Raw genomic sequence first — 21615 nt, forward strand, 5'->3', positions numbered from 1 at the left:
ATGTGCTTGTACATGCACAGACACTCCTGAAATGTTGGTAGCCTCTAAGAAATGAAAATGAGAGACCAGGAAGGGACAGAGGCTGATTTTTCACTCCTTATGCCTGTATCCTTTGAATTTAATTTTACAAAGATTTGTATTATTTTTGTTCCTAACACAATGTAATGAAATTTGTTTTTGTTTTGTTTTTTGAGACAGGATATAGCCCAGGCTGGCCTCGAACTCATGGTCCTCCTTCCTCTGCCTCCTAAGGGCTAGGATTATAGGTGTGCACCACCATGCCTGGCTTGTCATGAATTTTAAAAACTGAAGTATGATAGTTAAAAGTATATGGAAATGCAAAGGATCAAGAAGAGGCAAAGCAATCTTAAAGGGTATCAAAGCTGTTTAGAAAATAGATTTACTCCACTGAACATTGACACTTAAAGTAAGTTAGTTTAAGACAATGTGGTATTAAAGCAAAGATGGAGACATGGCTGACAGAATGGAGTATTAGGAAATACACGAGTGGATATGGATTTATGACAAAGGTAACACTGTGGGGACGGGAGAAATTATTATTTTAATAAATGGTGCTATTCAATTAAACATCCATAAAGAAAAAATTATGCCCCCCCACCTCATATGATTCATAAAAGTCAATTCCAGGTGGATTGCAGATCCAAACGTAAAAGGAACAACTAAGGTTTTAGAAAACCTATAGAATATTTTCCTGATGTTGGGATAGACAAAGAATTAGTCTTTGTTTTCTTAACAGGTGGCTCCTGGCAAGAATTCTTAAATACTAAAAGCATAAAGGCATTAATCATAGTTGGGAACGTAGTTCAGCAGTATAGCACTTTCCTCGTGTGTGCAAGGCCCTGGGTTCCATCCCCAGCACTGGAAAAAAAAGTTGATAAAGTGGACTCTAGTAAAACTAAAAATCTTTTTTCTTCTTTTTCTTTGGTACTGGGGTTTGAACTCATGGCCTACACCTTGAGCCAGTCCACCAGCCCTTTTTTGTGATGCGGTTTTTTTGAGATAGGGTCTTGAAAACTATTTTCCTGGTCTGGCTTCGGACTGCAATTCTCCTTATCTCTGCCACCTGAGCTGGGATTACAGGTGTGAGCCACCGGCACCCAGCAAGTATGTTTTCTTTTTTTTCAAAAGATACAGCTGAGAGTAAAAAGTCAAGCCACAAAGGGAGAGAAGACATTTGTAATACATATATCTGACAAAGGCTCATATTCAGAATGTGAAAATATTCTCAAATCAATAAAAAGGTCATATATTCCGATTCCTTTTTTTTTTTGCACTAAGTTATGTCCCTTGCTGCACAATTTGTGCAAGTTTCTATGTGCATGTTACACTTCAATAAAACTCTGTTTGAGTCTGGGGATATAGCTCAGTGATAGAGTGCTTGCCTAGCAAGCATAAAGTCCTAGGTTCTATCCCCAGCAAAACACACACATATAGCCCTCTTGAAAGTAAAAACAAAAAATTAATGTAGGGCGGGTTCTAGAACATTCCTTACAAGCTAATTGCCTTTCATGAACCTTGGACTCAAACCCAAATCTGTGACTTCCTGGTGTACAATTTATCTGACCCAGACCTGGCTCAAGCCCCTCACTCTATTATGAATTCTTTATCTCCTCACTGTAAAGGAAGGAATCAAGGACAGAGAGGCGAAGCCTGCGCAGCTCACACAGTGTACATGACAGGCTAGTGAGGAACAAAGTCCTGAGAACACAGGAAGAAGCAGAAATGGAGACCACATGATGCAAAGGACAGTGCACAGGCTCTGCCAGCTCCAGTCGGTTCTGGCACCTTCTGGCTGGGTGACCCTTCTATAAGTCACTTAATCCTCCTGTGCCTTAGTTTCTTCATCTGAGCCCAGGGCTGCAGACACTGTGCTCAGAGGGCAAGTGGGAAAGTTGGGTTAGCACTGGACACTGCAGAGTCCCTCAGGCATGTGTTGTTCCCATAGCCCCTCAAGGAGAATTTCTGGACCCATTTTTCAGGTGAAAACATGGAGACTAGACAGCTAAGAGGACTTGAACTGGGAGCCAGGAACAGACTGAAGTCCATCTTCCCCAGAGCAGTGGCTCTTACTACCACACCAGCAAGCAACGGTGGGGTGAGGTATCTATCACAACCTGAGGGAGTCAACAGGCCTGACTTGTGCTGCAGGCTGGGTGGCAGAGGAGGGGCTCTAGTAGTCCTCAGTGCCTCAGGACTTCTGCACCCTAAACTGCCTCTCAGGCCTCTAACCTTGGAGCCAGCTCACCCTCTCTCTGCTCTGGAGCTGTGAGCACCTCCCCAGGGCAGTCTCAGCCTGCACTGCATCCCAGGACTTCCTCTACTCCATCATTTGGCTGGCCATTGTATACCATGTCCCATCTGCACTGCTTCTTTAATACCCATGTGAGACTCCCCTTGCTCTCCCACCCAGACCTCCTCTCCTCCCCAGAGACCTCCCTCAAGAGTCGATGAGCTTACTAAAGCCAGGGTTTGGCCCTGGCCTTCTGGCTCAGTGTTCTCTCTCTTTCCCTCCCCCTACAACCCATAAAGTGTGAGCACACATTTCCTGATGTTCCAGAGCATTGCCACATGTCTCCCCCTGCATCAGACCCCTCCCTTCATGCTTGCTATTTGTCAGGAACTGCTCTAGGCCTGAGGACAGCATAGGGGATGAGACAAGTCCTGATACATGTTTTGCCCAGGCACCCAGTTTGACTCATGTCTCAATTCCAAGTGCCTGCCACAGGCCCTGTCCAGAGACCCATGTCAGACAATGTTGGTGAATGTTGGGGATGGCTCAGTGGTACAGTGCTTGCCTGGCAAGCACAAGGCCCTGGGTTTCATCACTAGCCCCACAAAAAAATAAAAGGAAGAAAAAGCCAGGTATTGGTCACTGGGAAGATCATGGGTTTAAGGCTGGCCTAGGCAAAAAAGTTTGCAAGGCCCCATCTCAACAAATAGCTGGGCAAAGTGGCATGCACCTGTCATCCCAAGCTACACAGGAGGCTGAGATCAGGAGGATCATGGTTCCAGGCCAACCTGGGCAAAAAAGTTTGTGAGACCCCCCCCCCCCAACTCAACAAGAACAAAGCTGGGCATGGTGGCACATGCCTATCATCCAGCTACAGCTGGAAGTATAAAATAGGAAGATCGCTGTCCACACCAGTATAGGCAAACAACGAGTCCCTGCCTCCAAAATTACCAGAGCAAAAAGAGGTGGAGGTGTGGCTCAAGTGGTAGAGTGCCTGCGTAGCAAATATGAAGCCCTAAGTTTAAACCCCTGTACCACAAAGAAAAAAAGAAAAAAGAAAATGTTGGTGAACAAATGGGGCATGCTTGGCTGTGCACACTGAGGCTGCTGCCACCTTCCTGTTCGAGCTGACAAACATCCTGAGGCTCCCTGCTACTCCTGCCATCTCTGCACACCACACTCCTAGACAACTTCTAAAGCCCAGTCTAGTGCCACCTTTTCAGTGAGGCCTTCCTCAGGCCTCTAAGGCTGCTTTAATCCCTCTTTCCTCTGAGAATCCCTCATTACTCTAGGTTGGAATGACTGTGTCCTGGTGTGTCCCCTCCATCAGGCTGGGACTGCCTCCCCCAGTGTCCCTCAAGAGCACCTGTGACTCATTTCTGTGCCTCCAGAATTTGTGTAAGACCAGCACACAGCAGCTTCAGCAAATATTTTCAGAACGAATGAGCGAACCAATTCATCAAGAGAAGAATGAACCTCAGGAAGAGAAGGACAACACTGGCTCTCAGGCCTTGGGGAGAGGAGTGTGAAAAAGATTATCCTGATGTCCTCTCTCTGACCTCTGCCCCTCTTTTCTTCCAGGAGGCTTCAGGGAAGGGCCACACACCACACATTAAGGTGCTGACCACTTCCAACCAGCCATCCCTCAGGGCCTCTCAGCAAGGCTATTAGGAAGTATCTGGCTTCCTGTCTGCAGGCCATCTGTCCCTCCGTAACAGGTTCACTGGCCCTCCTCCAGAGGGACTTGAGGGCCACTTTACATCAGGGTTCTCTGGGGACTAAGGAAATGGCTCAGTCACTGTCTGTTGACCGGGGCCTCCAACACCTCTAGAAACCATCTCTGAATTTCAGCATCATAACTATTAGCTGGCCCAACTCTTAGTGCTGCTGAGTGGCTCCCACAGACAAGGGGGGCTGTAGGCCATGGGCTTGGCTGCTGTGAAGAACAGGGCTGCCTTGCATGTCCAGCCTCCAGACTAGCTGCTAAGGAAAGTCCCTGCTCACCAGGTCCTGTGTGTCAGTGCCTGGCAGAAAGCAGCAGGGTAAAGGGGAGAGGGCCAGGCTCTGAGCCTGATGCTCAGCTCCACCAGGGCCTTGCTACATGACTATCTTCTTACAAGTTCAAAGGGGGAAGTAAAGTAGCTGTTGGGACTCAAGAGCAGTGTCTGGAAAGGGCCTAGCATGGTGCCTGGTGCAGAACAGTCACTGATACACCAAGGACCCTCCATCTCTGATCTGTCAAAATGCAGAAGCGGCAGTGCCTGCACGATAGGATGATATATCCATGGCTGGTGTTCAGGAGGACTGGAGCTTAAGAGCATAATCCTTAAGACTAAGACTCTGGAGCCTCAGACACAGCTTCTGGTCCTGGCTATGCCATGGGCAACTTGCTTCACCTCTTTGACCCTCAGTTTCCATGTCTTCAAGATGGACACTAAACAAGCTGGCATGTGTCAATACACTAGGTTGGTAAGTATGACAAAAACGACCATTCTAACAATGGTAACAATGGTTATAAGACCCTACTATGGGCCAGACACTGTTAAGGAAACCAGGGCAAAACCTAGTTCCCATGGCAGTCTGTGCCCTCCCCTGGTCTGGCAGGGGTTAAGGCGATGATGCCTTAGTCACAGTCTGGGATTGCTGGGTTCATGGGTCACGTCCCCTACTAGTCTGTGCACTGTGACCTGTGATAGCTGAGGCATCCCTCTACCTCATGGTGGAGATGAGGGGGAACATGAGGAGAGGCCAAATTCTGCTCAGGGAAGACCCAGTATTTGGGCCTTCCCCTACTGCCCCCCTTAGGACACTCACCAGGATGGTCGTAACCACAAGTGTCTTGTTGGCCAGCGTCTGTGACAGGTTGATATCCAGGGTGGTAGCGTTCATGGCCAGAGTCCGGTTAGAGTACCACACCCCTATCTGGGGATAAAGAGGGCACTGTCAGTACAGGCCCTGCCCTACCACATCCCAGCAGGGTTCTGGTGTTGTCCCGGTCTGCTCACCTCACGGTGGCCCTGCCGGGACTTTTCCAGGATACGCAGGGTGTAGTTGGTCCTCTGTCCTTTGCTGTTGAACTCGACTCGCCCAGTCAGCCCGTCATACTCTACCTAGCAGGGCAGGAGGTGGGGCAGAGGGAGAGGAGGCAGGGCCCAGAGATGGGCAGAAAGGCCCAGCAGGGACAGGACATCCACAGAGAAAGGCACAGAGACAAGAGTATAAGAAACAGGAGAGAAGGACCAGGAAGGATCACGGTCAGAGACAAGGTAACACACAGGGAAAACAGTGAAGATGGCACAAAGGAGCACAACCCAAAGAGTGCGCAACCCACACAGGCAAGGAGTGAAAAGACCAGGCATGAGGATGTGGAGGAGGTGCAGAGAATGCCCAGAGGCAGTGGATGGGGTTGGAGGTAGAGGAGAGGGCAGAGGGCCGCAGGGTGGACACAGTGAGTGCCCCCACTGTGGTGGTCACTTCCCCACCTCCTCCTCACTCCCCTGCTCCTGGCTCACCATGCGCAGGTAGTTCATGAGGCTGGTCCCATGAGGCCAAATGTTGGCTGAAGTACAGGCCAGCGGCTTAACACCAATCTCCTGGCTGCGGTTCAGCTCTCGGACAGCACTCACCACCACGTGAACGGCGTCAAACATCAGGGCAGCTGACAGCTGGAGCAGGAACAGGGGTGAGGCAGAATGGGAGAGAGGCAGTGAGTTGGGGAAGTCCTGAAACTCCTCTGTGGTTCTACCCCTAAGCCCTCAACAATTTCCATCTTCCCAGGAGTAGGAAAACAATGGGTTAGAAAGGAAGAAGGGGCTCTATGACTTTCTCAGGACATGCAGATGATGGTAGGGAAGGCATGTGTGCTACCCCATGTCTTAGCAGGAGTAGCTTTCCTGGACTATGCATGGTCATGTCCATTTAGGGAAGGACATGTCTGAGAAGGTTTGCTATGTCTCCCACATGGCCAGGTGTCCCTGGGAATCTATGTCTGCATGGCCAGCACAGGTGGGAAGAATGTGTCTGGGCATGTCTGTGTGAATGGGCTGAATGGACATGCCCAGTAGTTGATACAAAAGGTGGGTGCATGTCAGGGAGGCAGGACAGTTGATCCTGGGCTTGGGAGGTAGGTGGCTCTGAGCTGGAGACCCAGCTCTGCTAGTCTCCCGCTGTATGGCCATGTCTCTACCTCTCTTTGAGCCGCAGTTTCTCCACCACAGAGCACAGCTATGGGGATCAAGGGAGATGATGCCATCAAGTGCTTAGAACAGCACCTAGCACTGTAAGTATTCTATACATCTTCATCACAGGGTTGTGTGCATGTGCGAGCATGTCTTAGCTGGGTTGGGGTGAAGGTCTGAGTATTTTTGTTATTTGATGGTTACAGGAGTGCATACAAATGTGCTTCTGTCTTATGTGGACATGTGTAATGTCCCTGAATGCACATGTCTTATAGCATAGCTGGCTGCTGGGTGCACATCTGTGTTTGCAGGAGTGTCTTGGTATTTTTGTACGTGTGAGTAGGTGTCTGTGAGCAAACATACATAAATATGCATCTTTGGTATGTTTGTATCAACTCAACATATATGACTGGACACCTGCTATGAGCCAGGCTATTTTAGGTACTGGTGATGCAGTGGTTTACAGAAAGGACAGAAACACTTCCCCTCACAGAACCTGCAATATATAAGACTCAACAATATGTAAATACAATGTAGTAAGCCACATGGCAATTAAGTGTAAGTGCTATGGAGAAAAAGAAGGCAGGAAAGGGGTTAAAAAGTAGGTGATTTCCCACTTTTAAAATAGGGGGACTGGCTCATTCTCTTCCTGTAAGTGGCCAGAGGTGACCTGTGAAAATGGTTCGCTACTCTCTTGATCCAGAAAACCCTACAAAATCATGCAAATCAAGAGGTTCAAATCTTGTGTTCACTTTAAGAACACTCAAGAAACTGCCCAGGCTATCAAGGTTATGCATATTCAGAAAGTCACCAAGTGGCTGAAAAGTGTCACTTTGAAGAAGCAGTGTGTGCCATTCGGTGTTACAATGGTAGAGTTAATAGGTATGCTCAGGCCGAACAGTGGGGGCGGACACAAGGTCGGTGGCCAAAACAGAGTGCTGAATTTTTGCTGCCCAGGCTTAAAAATGCAGAGAATAATGTTGAACTTAAGAGTTTAGATATAGATTCTCTGGTCATTGAACATATCCAGGTGAACAAAGTACCCAAAACGTGCCACTATACTTAGAGAGCTCATGGTTGGATCAACCCGTACATGAGCTCCCTCTGCCACATTGAGATGATCCTCACTGAAAAGGAACAAGTTGTTCCTAAACCAGAAAAGAAGAGTTGCACAGAAGAAAAAGATATCCCAGAAGAAACTGAAGAAACAAAAACTTATGGCACAGGAATAAATTAAGCATAAAGTAAATGCAAATCAAAGTGATAAAAAATAAAATAGGGGGAACCAAGGAGAAAGCCTTACAACCATGTGGACATTTGAGCAAAGACCTGGTTCTGTGGGAAAGTGCGTGGGAAGCAGAGGCAAGTGCAAGTGCGAAGGCTCAGAGGTGCACCAGTGCTTGGGACAGAGGCACCTCCAAGAGGCTGCTGTGGCTGGAACAGCATAGGAAGTGGAAAGGAGGAGACACAGGTCAGACTCATCACAGGGCCACACCATGAGGCCTCTGGACCACAGGAGGGTTCTGAGCATGATCTTAGCAAAGTTTAAAAAGGGGCCCTGGAAGTATCTGTGCACCATGTATCTCTGAGTGTGACTGGGTGTCTGTGTGCTCACCGCTGGGCCTGGGTAGGTGCTGGCTTCACAGTTCTCCCTCCAGGACATGTTGAGGCTGCGCACAAACTCAGGGTAGAAGGGGTGAGAGGTGTTGAACATGGAGAAGCCCAGGATGTTGGAAGAGTCCTCCACAATGCCATCCAGATGCAGAATGGGGAAGTCCTGGAACCAAGAATAGATGGTGAGGTCTGGGGACAGCTCCTAAGTGGCACAGACATGGTGGGCAGGCATGGAACTGGGGTGAATACGCACCATGGTGGTAAGGATGTACTTGTAAAATGCTGAGGTCATTCCCAGCTCCGAAGCCTGGAGAACACCAGAGAGGCCAAGAGGTGGTGGTAGAGCCAGAAATCCACAGGTAGAGACAGGGAAACCCAAGAGAGGAAAGAGATTTAGACACAGGCCTGGTGAGAAGATACCCAGTGGGAAACACAGTAAGAGATGCCCAGAGACAGAGAGAAGACAAGGAAGGGCAGAGAGGAAGACCCTGGTCTTGTGTCCCATCACACTGGTTGGTGACCCAGGGGAAACAGAGATTTGGTTGGAGAAAATGGGGCCCTCAAATGCCACCTCTCCCTCATGCAGGTATCCAAAAGGCTTCCTTCCGGAGACAAAGAGAAGTCTTGAAAATGGGGCTGGCGGGGATGGAAATCTTAATCCTCACACTGCCCAAAAGTCATTAGGGCTGCTAACGTGCAGGGCTCATCCTGGTCATAAGGTCAGAAAATCACCCTACAGTGAAAGGCAGTCAATTCAAATCTTGAGATCCATTCTCTGAGCTCACTTTCTCATGGTCCTCAGGGAGAACAAGACTAGAAGACCTCTCTATGCCAAGAGATCCTGTCTTGACCTCCCACAAGGATCATAACACCACAGGGCTCAGCTTGTACTTCTGAGGGGCTCTTGCTCTGCAACTAGGCTCTGACACACAAGTGTCAGAGAAGGGCAGGCTGGAGAGGGAAGAGACCACGTGTGCACGCTCCACCAGAGGGGCCAGAATCCCAGTGGGTCTGGCCTGTCTTCCATGCCTGGAACCTATTCCCTTAAGCCATCCTGCATCCTCAAGAGCCTATTCACACTTCTTCCTGTGGGCTACAATCAGCAGTGACAGTACAGTTTTAATTTTTTAAAAGGGGGTGGGGGAAAGACTAATACAAATTTGATTATGAAGAAAAATTAAGAGCAGGAGAGCAAACGAGTGGTTAGTGAGTGTGGGTCATTGGTGGATGGAATGTGCTGGACCCAGGGAGAAGGTCCTGGTGCTCTGGGTCCTCCCATGGACCTTTGAGCCCTCCCCTGAAAATCCAAGCTTCTTCTACCACAAAATGCTTGTGATACCCACCCCACAGGGTAGAGCAGGACCCCAGTGAAAGATGCATGCAAACACCTCAACCCAGAGCCTCAAGAAAAATCCTATGACTGGACCAGCACTGTGCTAAGCATGCTCCCTGCCACATCCTCATCAACCCTTACTACAAGGCACTCACTTCACAGAGATACGAGGTGACCAGGGAGTGGCCAGGCTGGGAGCAAATGTTGCAATCATCAGCTGCATGGAAGGAAAAGGTCCCTATACCACCTTCCCCACCACTGAGCCCCTGGGCATTAAGTGATGCTCACAATCACCCAGCTTTCTGCCTCCTGGCCCTTTGGAGCTTGAGAGGAAGGGGGGGCCCACCTTACGGAGGACAAGGTGGGAGATGGATGCATTGGCATCGATGATAATGGTGGACACTTTGTCGTCTCGGATCTCTTTGAGCAATGGTGTGGGGTCCCGACTATCGTCCAGCATCCTCACTGACAGTGTTTCCTTGGAGATGAGAAAGCCACGCACCAGTTCCTCCAATCTCAGCAAGCCTGAGGGGGGGTTGGGCCTCGGGTTAGAACCCTTCCTTCCATGTGCCCAGGCATGGGGCTGACATTCCTTCTTCTTCCCCAACATGGAGCAACTGAACAGAAGACTGGAGAGCATGTTGAGGTGGTGAGGTGGCTGTCCTGAGACCCTTGGGACACCGGGCTTAGGGACCTCATGCCCAGGTCTTCCCCAAGTAAAATCCAAACCTAGACCTCTGCCCAAATCTCCAGACTCCTCTCCCTTCCTAGCCACTCACTGGAAGTCTCACATTGCACTTCATAGTCCTGTCTTCTTGCCCAAATGACCATGTGTCCTCTGTCCCTGGTGCAACTCCATGAAGTGAATAGTAGTTACAGCCTGCCAGTTGCTCAGGCCACAGCCTCAATGGTAGCCGGCTTCCTCTCTCTCTTTCTCCCTTACCATATGCCAACCCACCCAGGTTCTATATTCAAAACACATCAGAACCCATCACACCATGCCACTGTCACTGTCCTGGCCCAAGACACTAACATCTGTTTCCTCTTACAATAAGCATGCATATTCCTTACACAGCAGCCGAAGGACATGTACCAAATCCTCTGATGGCTTCTCACCTTTTTCTATCATTTACATACCCACTTCTTCCAGCCACACAGGCCTCCTTGCCATTCAGCAATCACGCTTCTGTCCTTTGACCTTGGCCTGGCTCTTTCTTCTACCTGAAATCCTCTTCCACCAGGTCCTCCCACTGCTCTTTCCCTCACCTCCTTCAGGTCTTTCCTCACATGGAATCTCCTCAAGAAGGCCACGTCCACCATTCTGTTTAAAATTGTCCCCCACGCTGGGTGCCAGGAGCTCAAGCCTATAATCCTAGCTATTCAGGAGGCAGAGATCAGGAGGATCATAGTACAAAGTCAGCCCAGGCAAATAGTTCATGAGACTCTATCTCAAAAAAAAAAATCTATCATAAAAAAAGGACTGGTGAAGTGGCTCAAGGTGTAGGTCCTGAGTTCAAATCCCAGTACCACAAAAAAAAAAAATTGTTCCCCACCCTGACTCCAGACTCCAATCCTTATTATTTTACTTGCCTATATCTCCCTAGAACCTATTCCCTCTAACCTGATAGGCACTCATTTACAGTGCATGCTGCCTCCCTCCTGTCACCGGAATGGAGGTTTGACAAGAACAGCTACTTGTGTCTTCCTCCTTGATCTGTCCCTACTACCACAGACAGCGCTGGCACACAGCAGGTGCTCAGTAAACCACTCTGAGAAGAGGAATTCCTTCTGGAAGTTACAGAGCTCAGTCCCTCTCTCAAGCTCCACACCCGCAAACCCAGCAGCACACTTGAACATCTCCAAGACACATCATACCCCAAATGCACCCAAATGGATTCTTTTCCTCCTCTCCAGAGGATAAGTATTACCAAAGACCCATCCTCCCCGCCTCCTTCAACTCTCCTTAACCAGTTCTTGCTCTCCATCCCAACTGCCACCACCTGCACCAAACCCACGGCATCTCCCTGTGTCCTGCTGCTCCCCCTATCACTCGTGTCCCTCTCTTCCCACAGCAAAAATCTGGCCATGTCTCTTCACCCTACCCTGCTTGGAAACCCTCCACAGCTCCCCTCACCCCACACACACACATTTCACTGCTCCCACACTCCGGCCACAGGAGCCCCACCAGGATGCCTGCTTGGAACATTCTTCCCTTCAGGTTCAATTTAGATGTCCCCTTCTAGGACATGGGTTCTGAACCTCCCAGAGGCCCCACAAGCCTCCTGGCAGCCCAGTAGCTCTGTCCCAATAGCTCAATGACCTGCGGCCTCCCCTAGATCCAGAGTCCCAGGCAGGCAGGACCATGTCCAATTTTGCTCCCTGCCAACCCCAGGGCTCAGTGGAGGGCTAAACAGAGTAGCTGCTCAGTCACCATCTATGGATCACATGGGTCTCTCTGGGGCAGGAAGGGTCTGCAGAACCAGAATGGTAGGGACTAAGAGAGCCAGTGCTCAGGCTGCCCAGGAGTTCTAGCCAGAGAGTACTGAACAACAGCAGGGACCAGAGCACTAGGGAAGGGGCATTTGGGAGGAATGGAAAACAGAACACCCAGCTTTCCCCCTCACACTCAGCCTTGGCGCAGATGAGGCTGGCCGAGGGATAGTTGAAGGACTTGAGGATTCGGGAGACTGCCAGGCTGACGTCCTCATTACTGGGGTACAGGCTGACAGATGCGAAGCGAAGGTACTGAAGGCGGGGTGTCTCCTCGGGACCCACTTTGATGTGGGGGATCTGGATAGAGAGGGAGCTTTTGCTTCCATCCAGCCACTCCTGGCCCTCACCCCTCAGTGACCGCTCCCACACCACACCACACCCTGTCCCACCTCACCTCCTTCTCCCCACAGATATGGCTCACAGTGGAGGCAGATGCTGGGCTGGAGGAGGGCCCCAGGACAGACACAACCCCCTTGGGCAGGATCTGACACACTGCAAAGGGCAGGGAAGAGATCACAGAGTCAGAGACTCTTCACCTCTTCTCCTGCCCCACCCACCAGGACAGGATGCCCACAATCGGAGCTGCTTGGTTCTCTTCCAGAGTGGACCCAGCAGCATAATCTCTGGTCTTGCTCTACAGTGTACAAAATGAGGAGGAATAAGACAGGGAGATGGGGGATACAACTACAGAGAGACAAGCCAAACCAAAAGAAAATAGGAAATCATGGAAAGACACCAGGGGTCCCCTTCCGATCTGCAAATCCAGAGCCTGGTTCCTGTACCTTCCAACTTTTTAGCATGATACCAATATGACACACCAGTATCCCTCCTACTGAACCCATAGCTGAGGTCCCCTTGGTCCTCTATGCTCCAAATACCACTATTCTGTCACGCCTACTTGCTCTTCCTCCTGCTTTCTTCCCTTCAACATGTGCGTGTCTCAAGACCCAGAGGTGTTTTTTGTCTGCCCAGTGCCTGTTCTCACAGCAGAACCCTAAATTTTCCCAGTAGAAATGTCCTTCCCCTCAGTCCACACTTCCCAGGATTGAATGGCAACAGACTCAGGCCTAGCCAGTCTCAGAACTACATCCTCTTGGCCATAGTGACTAGTTCAGAGATGGGGATGGGTTCAAATTTGACCAGAGAGCGTCTTCCCAAGGTCTTCTGCTATAATTACTACTAAGTTTGCTAAACTAGTAAGAGGTGAGCTTTCAGCTGTTGGAGCCAGCTTGCCACCAATTGGGAATGGCATTCCTGAAAATGAAGCCAACTCAGGGAAAAGCAGGACCCAGAGGAAAGACAGAGAGGCTCCTGGAATATCATCTGAGTACCTAGATCCAACCTAAAATTACTCCCTTACTCTTTTTGTTTGTTTATCTGACATTCCAATTTAACTAGTCACCCTGTATTTTTATTTTATTTGCTCCAACTGGTAAACTTAGTCTGCCCCTAGGCAGACTAAGTCAATCCCTAGGTGTCATTATCTGATAATACCTCTTTCTCACCCCAACCCCAGTGCTAGGGATCAAACCCCAGGCAAACCCCTCACATATGAGGCAAGCACTCTATCACCCCAGCCATACAGCCTTTTTTCCCCTTAAACCAGCCTGAGCTGGGTTTCGGCCACATCTAACTAACAGCATTAAAACTGAACACCTTATCTTCTTGCAAACTTGTTCCTTCAATGCCTTCCATGTTGGTGAAGTCACACGATTTGTCTGGAAATGATCCTGTCCTTCAGTTTCTCTTCTGACAGCCATTGCTCACTAAAGTCTGCCTCTTTGTTCTCAAATTTCCTCAGATCTGTCCCCTTCCCCGCAACCCCTCATCTCTGCCTTACTTTAGGACCCCCAACTTAGGCACAGAACAGCCCCCTCACTTATCACTGAAATCAAGCCTTCAGTTTCACTTTCTAGAAGCCCAGCTCTCTGGTCTGAACCATGGAGGGCTCCCCCACAGCTTTGGCTGAAGGGGGCATCTTTCACCCTGGCACTGCCAGCCTCTAGAAGCTGGCCCACCAATCTGCCCATTCTTGCCTCCCACTGCCCTATCACACTGCAGCCCAAGAGTTGTTCACAGTCCCCTCAACATACCCTGAATCCAGCTGGTCAGGATGGCCTCAACCCCACACCCCATCCCTTGGCTCCAAATACCTCCAGCCCCCAGCTCCAGATCCAGGCACATCTGCCTCCTCACCTTCCATTACAGCTTCTCCCAGATTATGTGCTGCACCAGGCAAAGCTGTCTGGGAAACACGGTGCCCTAGCCTCCCTCTTGGGGATTTGAAATATACATGAACTAATAAAGCTTTTGATAAGACCTGCAGGAAAAAACACTGTCTAAAACATGTTTGTTTATTTGTGGCACTAAATGAAACCCAGGGCCTCATGTGTGCTAAGCAGGTGCTCCACCACTGAGCTACATCCTCAGCCCTAAAACATGTTTTAAGGCAGCACTTGCAAAGGTCTACAACCCCAACACATCTGTTCAGTGGTATATGTTAGCACTCATTCAGTCTATCAGAAGGCAACAGACACTTCTGCACCACGTGGCAGGCTATGATCTACAAGGTATGCTAGTAATGATGCCACTGTTTCTACACCCTGCTCACCTGTCAAAGCTCTGCAGCAGTCTAGCCTTCTCCCGAATACCTTCACTGACCTGCCCAGGCTCTCCACCTCACTGCCTGGGACCCTGCACCCAGCAGCAGTCACCAGAAGAAGGCAGAGACAGATACGAAGGAAGAGGGCAGATGGAGCGGAAGGGGACAAGGCTGAGCTGAGGAGGCCAAGGGCAGAGGGATGGACTGAGGGCCCCGCCCGCCCTGCCTCACCCCACACCCCCGTGGCCCCGCTCACTGGTGTCTGTGGTCTCGTACTGGCTGTCCCGCTGCAGCTCAAAGATGTCTACTTCCACTCGGGCCTTGGCTGGGACCTCGATGATCCCATTGATCTGCTCCCGGGCCAGGGCCAGGGCCAGACGCTCGCCGCGGCCACACACTGTCTGGTCATCCAGGATTGCAGCTGAGAGGAAACAGGAGTTGGGGACCAGACTCCCGGGTCCTCAGGAAGGAGGGGCTGGGGTCCTGGTCTCCTGGGTTCTGGGGTGAAGGTGGGTGTAGGAATTATGGGTCAAGGCTCCTGGATCCAGGAGATGGAGAAGATGGGCCTGGGACTCCTTGATGCTGAAGCTGGGACCCAAAGCCCAGAATCCTGAGTCCTGGAGGACTGGCATGCCTGGGTTCCCAAAGGAGCTCAGGGCCCAGTGGGAGGGTCTCTAGGAGGTGGGGGTGCTGTAGGGCCTCACCCATGCGCAGTGATGAGAGCACCTGGCAGCTGGGGCTGGCGAAGGCAACAATCAGCAGCAGCAGCAGCTCAGCCGGCATCTTCCTCCCCTCCTCATGGGGACGCAGCTGCCGCGGCCCCCACTTGCCACCTGCAAGGAGACCCCCAACCCAAAGGGAGGTTGCTGATGTGGAGGTGTCAGAGTTCCTTAGGAGGGTTGCTGCTGAACAGGGTGGCAAGCACAGCCAAAACATCATAGGTAAGGAGTGCAGCTCTGAGGGCCCTGCTAGACCAGAAGCTCCGGTCAGAGGGTGCTACAGAGATGAACTCACAGTGCTTGCCACTGAAAAAGACAGGCACTGCTAGAGGATGTGCACAGCTATCTAGGCTAGGCTGGCAGAGAGAGGCATGCTAGAGATCTCAGGTAGGAATGATTCCAGGGACCAGCACCACCCCAACAGGAAACCAGGAAGTGCCACCCCCCCACACCCAGTCCCGCCCCTGTCTCTGGGCAGGCAGCTGTTACTAGGCAACAGAAACTGGCTGGAGAGGATGCAGTGGTTGCTAGGCAACTCCATCCCAAGCCTCACTTGCCACCTTCCTGATGTCCCTGGTTCCCACAATCCCATGGGGAGAGAGGCTGGGACATCCAGGGGCTAGGGGGAAGAATATCTGGGAGTTAGGAAACATGGGAAGAGAGGAAGAGGGAGAGGGAGAGGGGTGGCGGGAGAGAGAGAAACTCAAAGTAGCAAAGGAACTTAAAAAAAAAAAAGTAAAGAAGAGAAGGGAGGAAATCAAGAGACAGAAAGTAGAAGAGAAATTTTGAGAGGGGAAAAATGTAGAGACTCAGAAAAGGAGAAAGGGAAACCCAGGCAGATCTATAAGAAAACAGAAAGATGACAGAAAAAATGGAGAGAAACAGAGGAGAGTCACAGGGAGCTGGGGACAGGAGTAGGAGAGAGACAGAAGGGACAGGAAGATGAGGAGATGTGCAGATAAAGAAAGGACAGAAGCAGGGCAAGGAAGAGAACAGGACAGGTCAGCCAAGGGGAACACAAAGGTACAGATGAGGCACAGAAAGAGGGAGGCAGAAAACAGACACAAACCAACTCAGGAGACAGCAGAACAAGAAAGTGAGTAAGGCTAGGAGGGAGCTGCCTGCCAAAAGTGGGTGCTAAGCCTCCTTTACCCCACCCTGTTCTGGGAGCTGACAGAAAGGGAAAGATGGTGTATCTCTGCTCCTCACAACCCTCCACCCCCAGATTGCTCTGGTTACCAAGGTCTTCTGGGCAACCACCAGGCAGAATGAATTTGGCCAGATGTGCGTGCAGCTCCCCCAGGCTGATGGCTATGCCTCAAGGGAACCCTCCATTGAAACACAGCTGTTCAAGAACCCAGACTGCTGTAAGGTGAGCATGGTATTTCCGTGTACCCTACCTAGTCGCTATGGAAGCAGGTCTTAAGTTAGTGAGACGCCAGAATAAGAACTGTTAGGGAAGGGCAGAGGCACAAGTCAACACTTCGAATCAGCTTACATGGCCAGAAAAGCCCAGACCAAGGAGACAAGAGAACCCCATCAGTCCCCACTCTGCCACTGCTTCACCTCGTGACCTTTAGCAATTCACTTTTCTTTCTCTCTTTCTCTCTCTGGGTATCTGGCAAAGACAGGATGGTAGCTGCAGATGGTAATTTAGAGCTAAGGCGGGGGTTTGTCCAGGGTGGAGGAACAAGGGACGCTGGGAAAACTGGAAGGAGGTGGGCCATCCTGACATACCAGGGACTTGTGGGGCAAAGAGGGAACAGGGACTAGAGGACAGAAAGACTGGGGGGTGGGGGGGTAGAGAATGAGTCCCACAGGTGTCAGACACAGGTGGGAGCAGAAGGACAGAGACATAGTACAGTGACAGGCTTGGGTGCAGCAAATGGACACAGGAGTCCAGGAGACAGACCACACAGAAAGACAGACAGCCCCAAAGTGGTAACCAGGGCTAAATGAGAGAAGGACAAACTAGAAGACACAGCCTAGAAGTGCGACACCCAAGGAGGATGTGAGAGAGAAATCAGACAGGTCTGGGATTCCCAGACCCAGGGATTTAAGCCAAGCCAATAAGGTGGAAACAGCCGACCACTGAGAGGAAGGCGCTGGGCCCTACCAGGGAGAGAGAGAAAGTCAGCAAAAGAAATGAGGCAAATAAAGGGTGGGAGAGGGCCAAATGATGAATAAATAACAGCAAGTACAAGACTGGGGAGAAGAGAGACAACAAAACTCTGAAGAGAGGGCTAGTATGAAGCAGGGGAGGGGCAGGGGATGAGTGTGGGGCTGCACACCAGCCTAAGGAAGAGGAAAGAGGCAAGAGAGGCAGCAGCAAAAATGAAAAGGCATGAGGGAGAAGCACACAGGGAGAGACATGGAAGCATGGACTACAGGAGAGGAAGAGTCAGGAGGGAAAGTGAGGCAGGTGAATGCCCTGGAGGGGCATAGGCAGCCCACGCTAAGGCACATCCACCTGGAGATGGGATGCCCAGGGCCCACAGGCCCCACACATGGGGAGGGCCAGGAGCAGAAAGGTGGGGTAACACAAGTGGGGAGAGAGAAGAGGGGAGGGGGCAGAAGAGCAAGACCAGCAACCACGGATGGAACAGAGGGGGTGGCTAAGGCAGGGAGGGCTGGGGACCCAGAGTGGGTCTGAGGGAGGGAAGCTAAAAAGTGAGAAACAGAAGACAGCCTTGGAGCCCAGAGGTGGTAAGAGAGAGGAGGCAAAGGATGGAAAGACAGAATAAGTGGAAAGACAGCTATACCAGCTTAAGCACCTCCGATAAAGAGAGCAGGAGTTTAACAGAGACAGTGAGACAGGGTGAGGCCAACAGCAAACAGAGAAGTTGGGCACAGTCAGAGGGAGGCCTAAGAGACACACGAAATGGAGATTCAACGGAAAGACATTTCCAGGAGACAGGCGGGATGGGATGGGGCCTATGGCATGCACTTAGTATGAGAGGCAGAGTGAGAGAGAGAGATAGAGAGACAGAAAGAGAGAAGCAGAGTGTGAGAGAGCAGGAACCAGTGTGGGACTGAGGACCTAAAGCTTGGAGAAAGTGGGGGCAGGGACATGCTGGGAGCCCAGAGAAGTGAGACACCACAAGAAAGAACTGGTCAGCCCCCCCAGGAAACTGGGGGACTAGGGGCATGTGTGAGCTGTGTATCCAGAAGTAGGGGTGAAAAAAGGTCGCAGGAGAATGGAGGTTGGGGAGATAAAGGGCAGGAAGCAGTGGGGGAAGGTCTTTACCATCTGGGGAAGCAGGGAATGTGGGGGGCTCTGCCTTGACAGCCCAGCCTTCCAGGACCCAGGACCCAGCCCAATCCCCGCCATGCAGAAGACACTCACGGATCCTGGTGGGACGGAGGGCTGGGCTCCCTCGAGGCCCGAGAATGACAACGGGGAGATGCTCTGGTGCTGGGTGGTGGTGCAGCTGGGGCGGGGGGAGAGGGCAGTCCACTGGGCCCCCTCCCCCGCCGCCGGCGGTGGCCCCTAACTAATCCAAAGCAGTGGCTCCCCAGGAGCTGAGAAGGACAGGTGGAAAAGCAGAGGGCGGGCTGGGAGGGGAGGAAGGGGAAAGGAGAAAATGGAGGAGAGAAGGGGAGAAAGGAGAGGGGGAAGGAGCAAATGGAGGGGAAGGAGGGAGGAAAGGAGGAGAGGAAGGTGAAAATGGAAGGGAGGGGGCACGGGCAAATCCCGGGGAGGGGGAAGCCAGCCCGGGAAAGGGCCCCCGCCCCCTCCCCTAGCCTGGCCGGCCTGGGGGGGCCACAGGGGGCGCGGACTGGGTGGAGAAAAGGAAGCTGGCCATCGGGAGAAGTGGGGGAGGGGAGGGCCTGATTGGGGGGAGGGGGTCACCCCCTTCCCCCCTCCCCCCAGAGCCTTGGCCCTGCCCTGGCTGAGGCTAGGGCCTGGAGTCTTCAAGCCCTCAGCCCCCACAGGAAAAGCATGCTGGGGGCCGGGCAAGGCTGGGCAGTGGAGGGGCTGGGGGTGGGGATAGGGTGCTGGCAACCCCAGAGATGCTGGGAAAGGGGCAGATGAGGTGGAGGGATGGGAAGGAGAGAGGGGTGGAAGGAGAGGAGCAGGTGGAAGAGGAAGGCGGAGGAGGGTGGGGTGTCCCGGGGGCGGCCACAGAGGGCCTCAGCGGGGAGGGCCTGGCCACGGACTCCTGGTCCCCTGCAAGGAGCAGTAGCCGCCGCCTGCTCCGTGTCCCCAGCTGGGCCTGCCTCCCTGCTGCTGGCCACCACCACCGCTGCTGCCACCGCCACCGCTCTTTCTCCCCTCTGAGGCCGCCGCCTGCCTGCCTGCCTGCCCGCCCGCGCTGGGTCCTGGAGCGCAGGGGGTGGGGGGAAAGAGATGGAGAGAGGGAGGCAGTGAGGAGGGCGGGCAGGAGGAAGGGAGGGAGGCTGGCGAAGAGCAAGGAGGGAGGGATGTCGGAGGGGGGGGGAGACCGTATTGGTCGGGGCTGGGGGGGGCCCCTGCACGGAGAATGCTGATGAGAGAAAGGAGCTGCATTGGATGGAGGGCCCACCCCTGGGCCACCCCTTCTGCCACACCATGCCACCGCCCTGCCCAGGCAGCCTAGGGCACAGGAGCCCTGGAAATGAGAAGCAGCAGGAAGACCTGGCTGTGGAGATGAGGAGAGAGGGCTACAGAGATGAAAAATGCAGAGAAACACAAAGACAGCCATCAAGACCTGGAGAGGTGGGCCAAGGCCCGCCAATTCCATAAGGACAAGGACAGGGAAAAGGCCAGGGATAAGAAGGGCCCATGGAGACAAGGAGCAGCCCAGGGACAAGTAACTTTTACCTCAGAAACAAGAAGCAGCTATGGACACAGAGAGCCCCCTGCAGATGGGGAGAAGGCCAGAGACCAGAGAGAAGCCATGCACACAAGCAGGAGGAGCCAGCCACAGAAAGGGAAACCAGGAAGCAGACCACAGCAGCAGGGAGAGGACCAAGAGAGCTGGAGGAGGTCACTGAAACAGCAGGGAGGCCCACAGACACAAGGGAGCCACAGAGACTAGGATGTGGCTGACAGACACAAGAGGCCAACTGAGGCAGGCACAGCCAACCCTGGAGACAACAAGAAGCCCCTAGAAATAGAAGTAAACCCCATAGAGGGGAAAGATAGAGGGAGGGTATAGGAATTCTCCACAATGTATACAGAAATCTTTGGGACCCACAGAGATGAGTGGGTGGGGAGAAGAGGGCTTCATTTTCTAGTCACCTGAGCAGGAGGCTGTGGAAAGGGGGGATGACACAAAGGCAGGGAGCTAGAGGGCAGAGCTAGAGCTGGGGGACTCCCTCGCTCCCTCCCTCCTAGGAAACATTCTTCTGCCTCTCAGAGGGGCCCAGAAGGGCAGGGGGATGGAACAGTCAGCACAGATCTTGGAGTGGGGGTGGGTGGTGCACGGCTGGGTGGGGGGTGAAATTTGGGGGGAAGGAACATGACAGTTGGCGCTGAAGGCTGAGCCTGTGACTCACCACCACCCCCATGCTCGTGATGGGGAGGAGACACTGAGACACTCACGTGCAGCCCCCAGCACACGTGACCACATGCTTCTCACACACAAGTAGCACAGGGCAACTTTCAGACCACACACAGGTCTGGCATTGGAGTCCTCTACAGCTGGCAGATGGGGGCATTCCCAACATATATGTGACACATCTCACTCTACCGGATTACCAACATTGCATATGCCACCTCATTCTATTTGGGCAACACCTACAGCCTCCTAATGCCCACCCTCAACTCCAGTCAGGCCAAAGTCCAAGACTCCTGCATACTTCCAGGCCTTTGCTTATGTAAGGACTCCAATGCAGAACACCTATCCTCTCTAAATGCAAGCTGTCCCAGAAGTCCTGGGCCAGGGCTACCGCATCCAGAATGCCCGACCAGACCTCCACTTACTCCTATACTGTCTGGAGACCTAACCAATCCAAATTTAAGTTGGGAAGTCCAAGCAAAAGGTTCTACCAGAAAAGGGCCTAAGAAACTAAGATGAATGCTCAGATTTTTGAGAGGGTGAAGGAGGCCTCAGCAGGAGCAAAACCCTGCCCAAGAACACAGAACCTATCAAAGGTTGAGCCTAGCTTGTGCTTCCATGGCTCCCACCCCAGGTGACTTCATAAGGGCTAACACAGACTGTGTTAGAACAAGCAGGCCCAGCCTTAGAGGTTACAAGATTCCTACCAACATCTTTGTTCTACTTCTTGTGTTCATCCATTTGATATTTGACCACAGACTATCCCATCTGTCAGGTGGTAAAACATATGACTCATGAGTGTAGACCTGGCAGGGAGCAGTGGCTCACCTCTGTAATCCCAGCTATGTGGTAAGTGGAGGATTGAGGTTCAAGGCCAATCTAGGCAAAAAGTTAAGAGACCCCAAGTCAACAAAAATCCGGGTCCAGCCTGGACAAAATGAG

At 52.0% G+C, this 21615-nt stretch overlaps 1 protein-coding gene across 8 annotated transcripts in view; it reads right to left on the reverse strand.

Moving 5' to 3' along the window:
• Grik5 (glutamate ionotropic receptor kainate type subunit 5) overlaps positions 1-19533 on the reverse strand; it is a 61470-nt gene extending 41937 nt beyond the window's left edge. For 2 of the 8 annotated variants that reach the window (XM_074057260.1, XM_074057259.1), the window contains exons 1-11: positions 18537-19532; positions 15176-15304; positions 14728-14892; positions 12264-12361; positions 12001-12166; positions 9723-9901; positions 8297-8350; positions 8045-8206; positions 5764-5916; positions 5257-5361; positions 5066-5173 (exon numbers count right to left, since the gene is read on the reverse strand). In XM_074057260.1, coding sequence (XP_073913361.1) covers positions 5066-5173; positions 5257-5361; positions 5764-5916; positions 8045-8206; positions 8297-8350; positions 9723-9901; positions 12001-12166; positions 12264-12361; positions 14728-14892; positions 15176-15254 — 1269 coding nt within the window. In that variant the 5' untranslated portion in view covers positions 15255-15304; positions 18537-19532. Of the gene's footprint in view, positions 1-5065; positions 5174-5256; positions 5362-5763; positions 5917-8044; positions 8207-8296; positions 8351-9722; positions 9902-12000; positions 12167-12263; positions 12362-14727; positions 14893-15175; positions 15305-18536 lie in introns of those variants that run through there. The other 6 variants (XM_074057256.1, XM_020166903.2, XM_074057258.1 and 3 more) reach the window with 6 other exon arrangements.
• Positions 19534-21615: the final 2082 nt, after the last annotated feature.

This window comes from Castor canadensis, chromosome 16 (genome assembly GCF_047511655.1).
Source record: "Castor canadensis chromosome 16, mCasCan1.hap1v2, whole genome shotgun sequence".
Taxonomy (NCBI): Eukaryota; Metazoa; Chordata; class Mammalia; order Rodentia; family Castoridae; genus Castor; species Castor canadensis.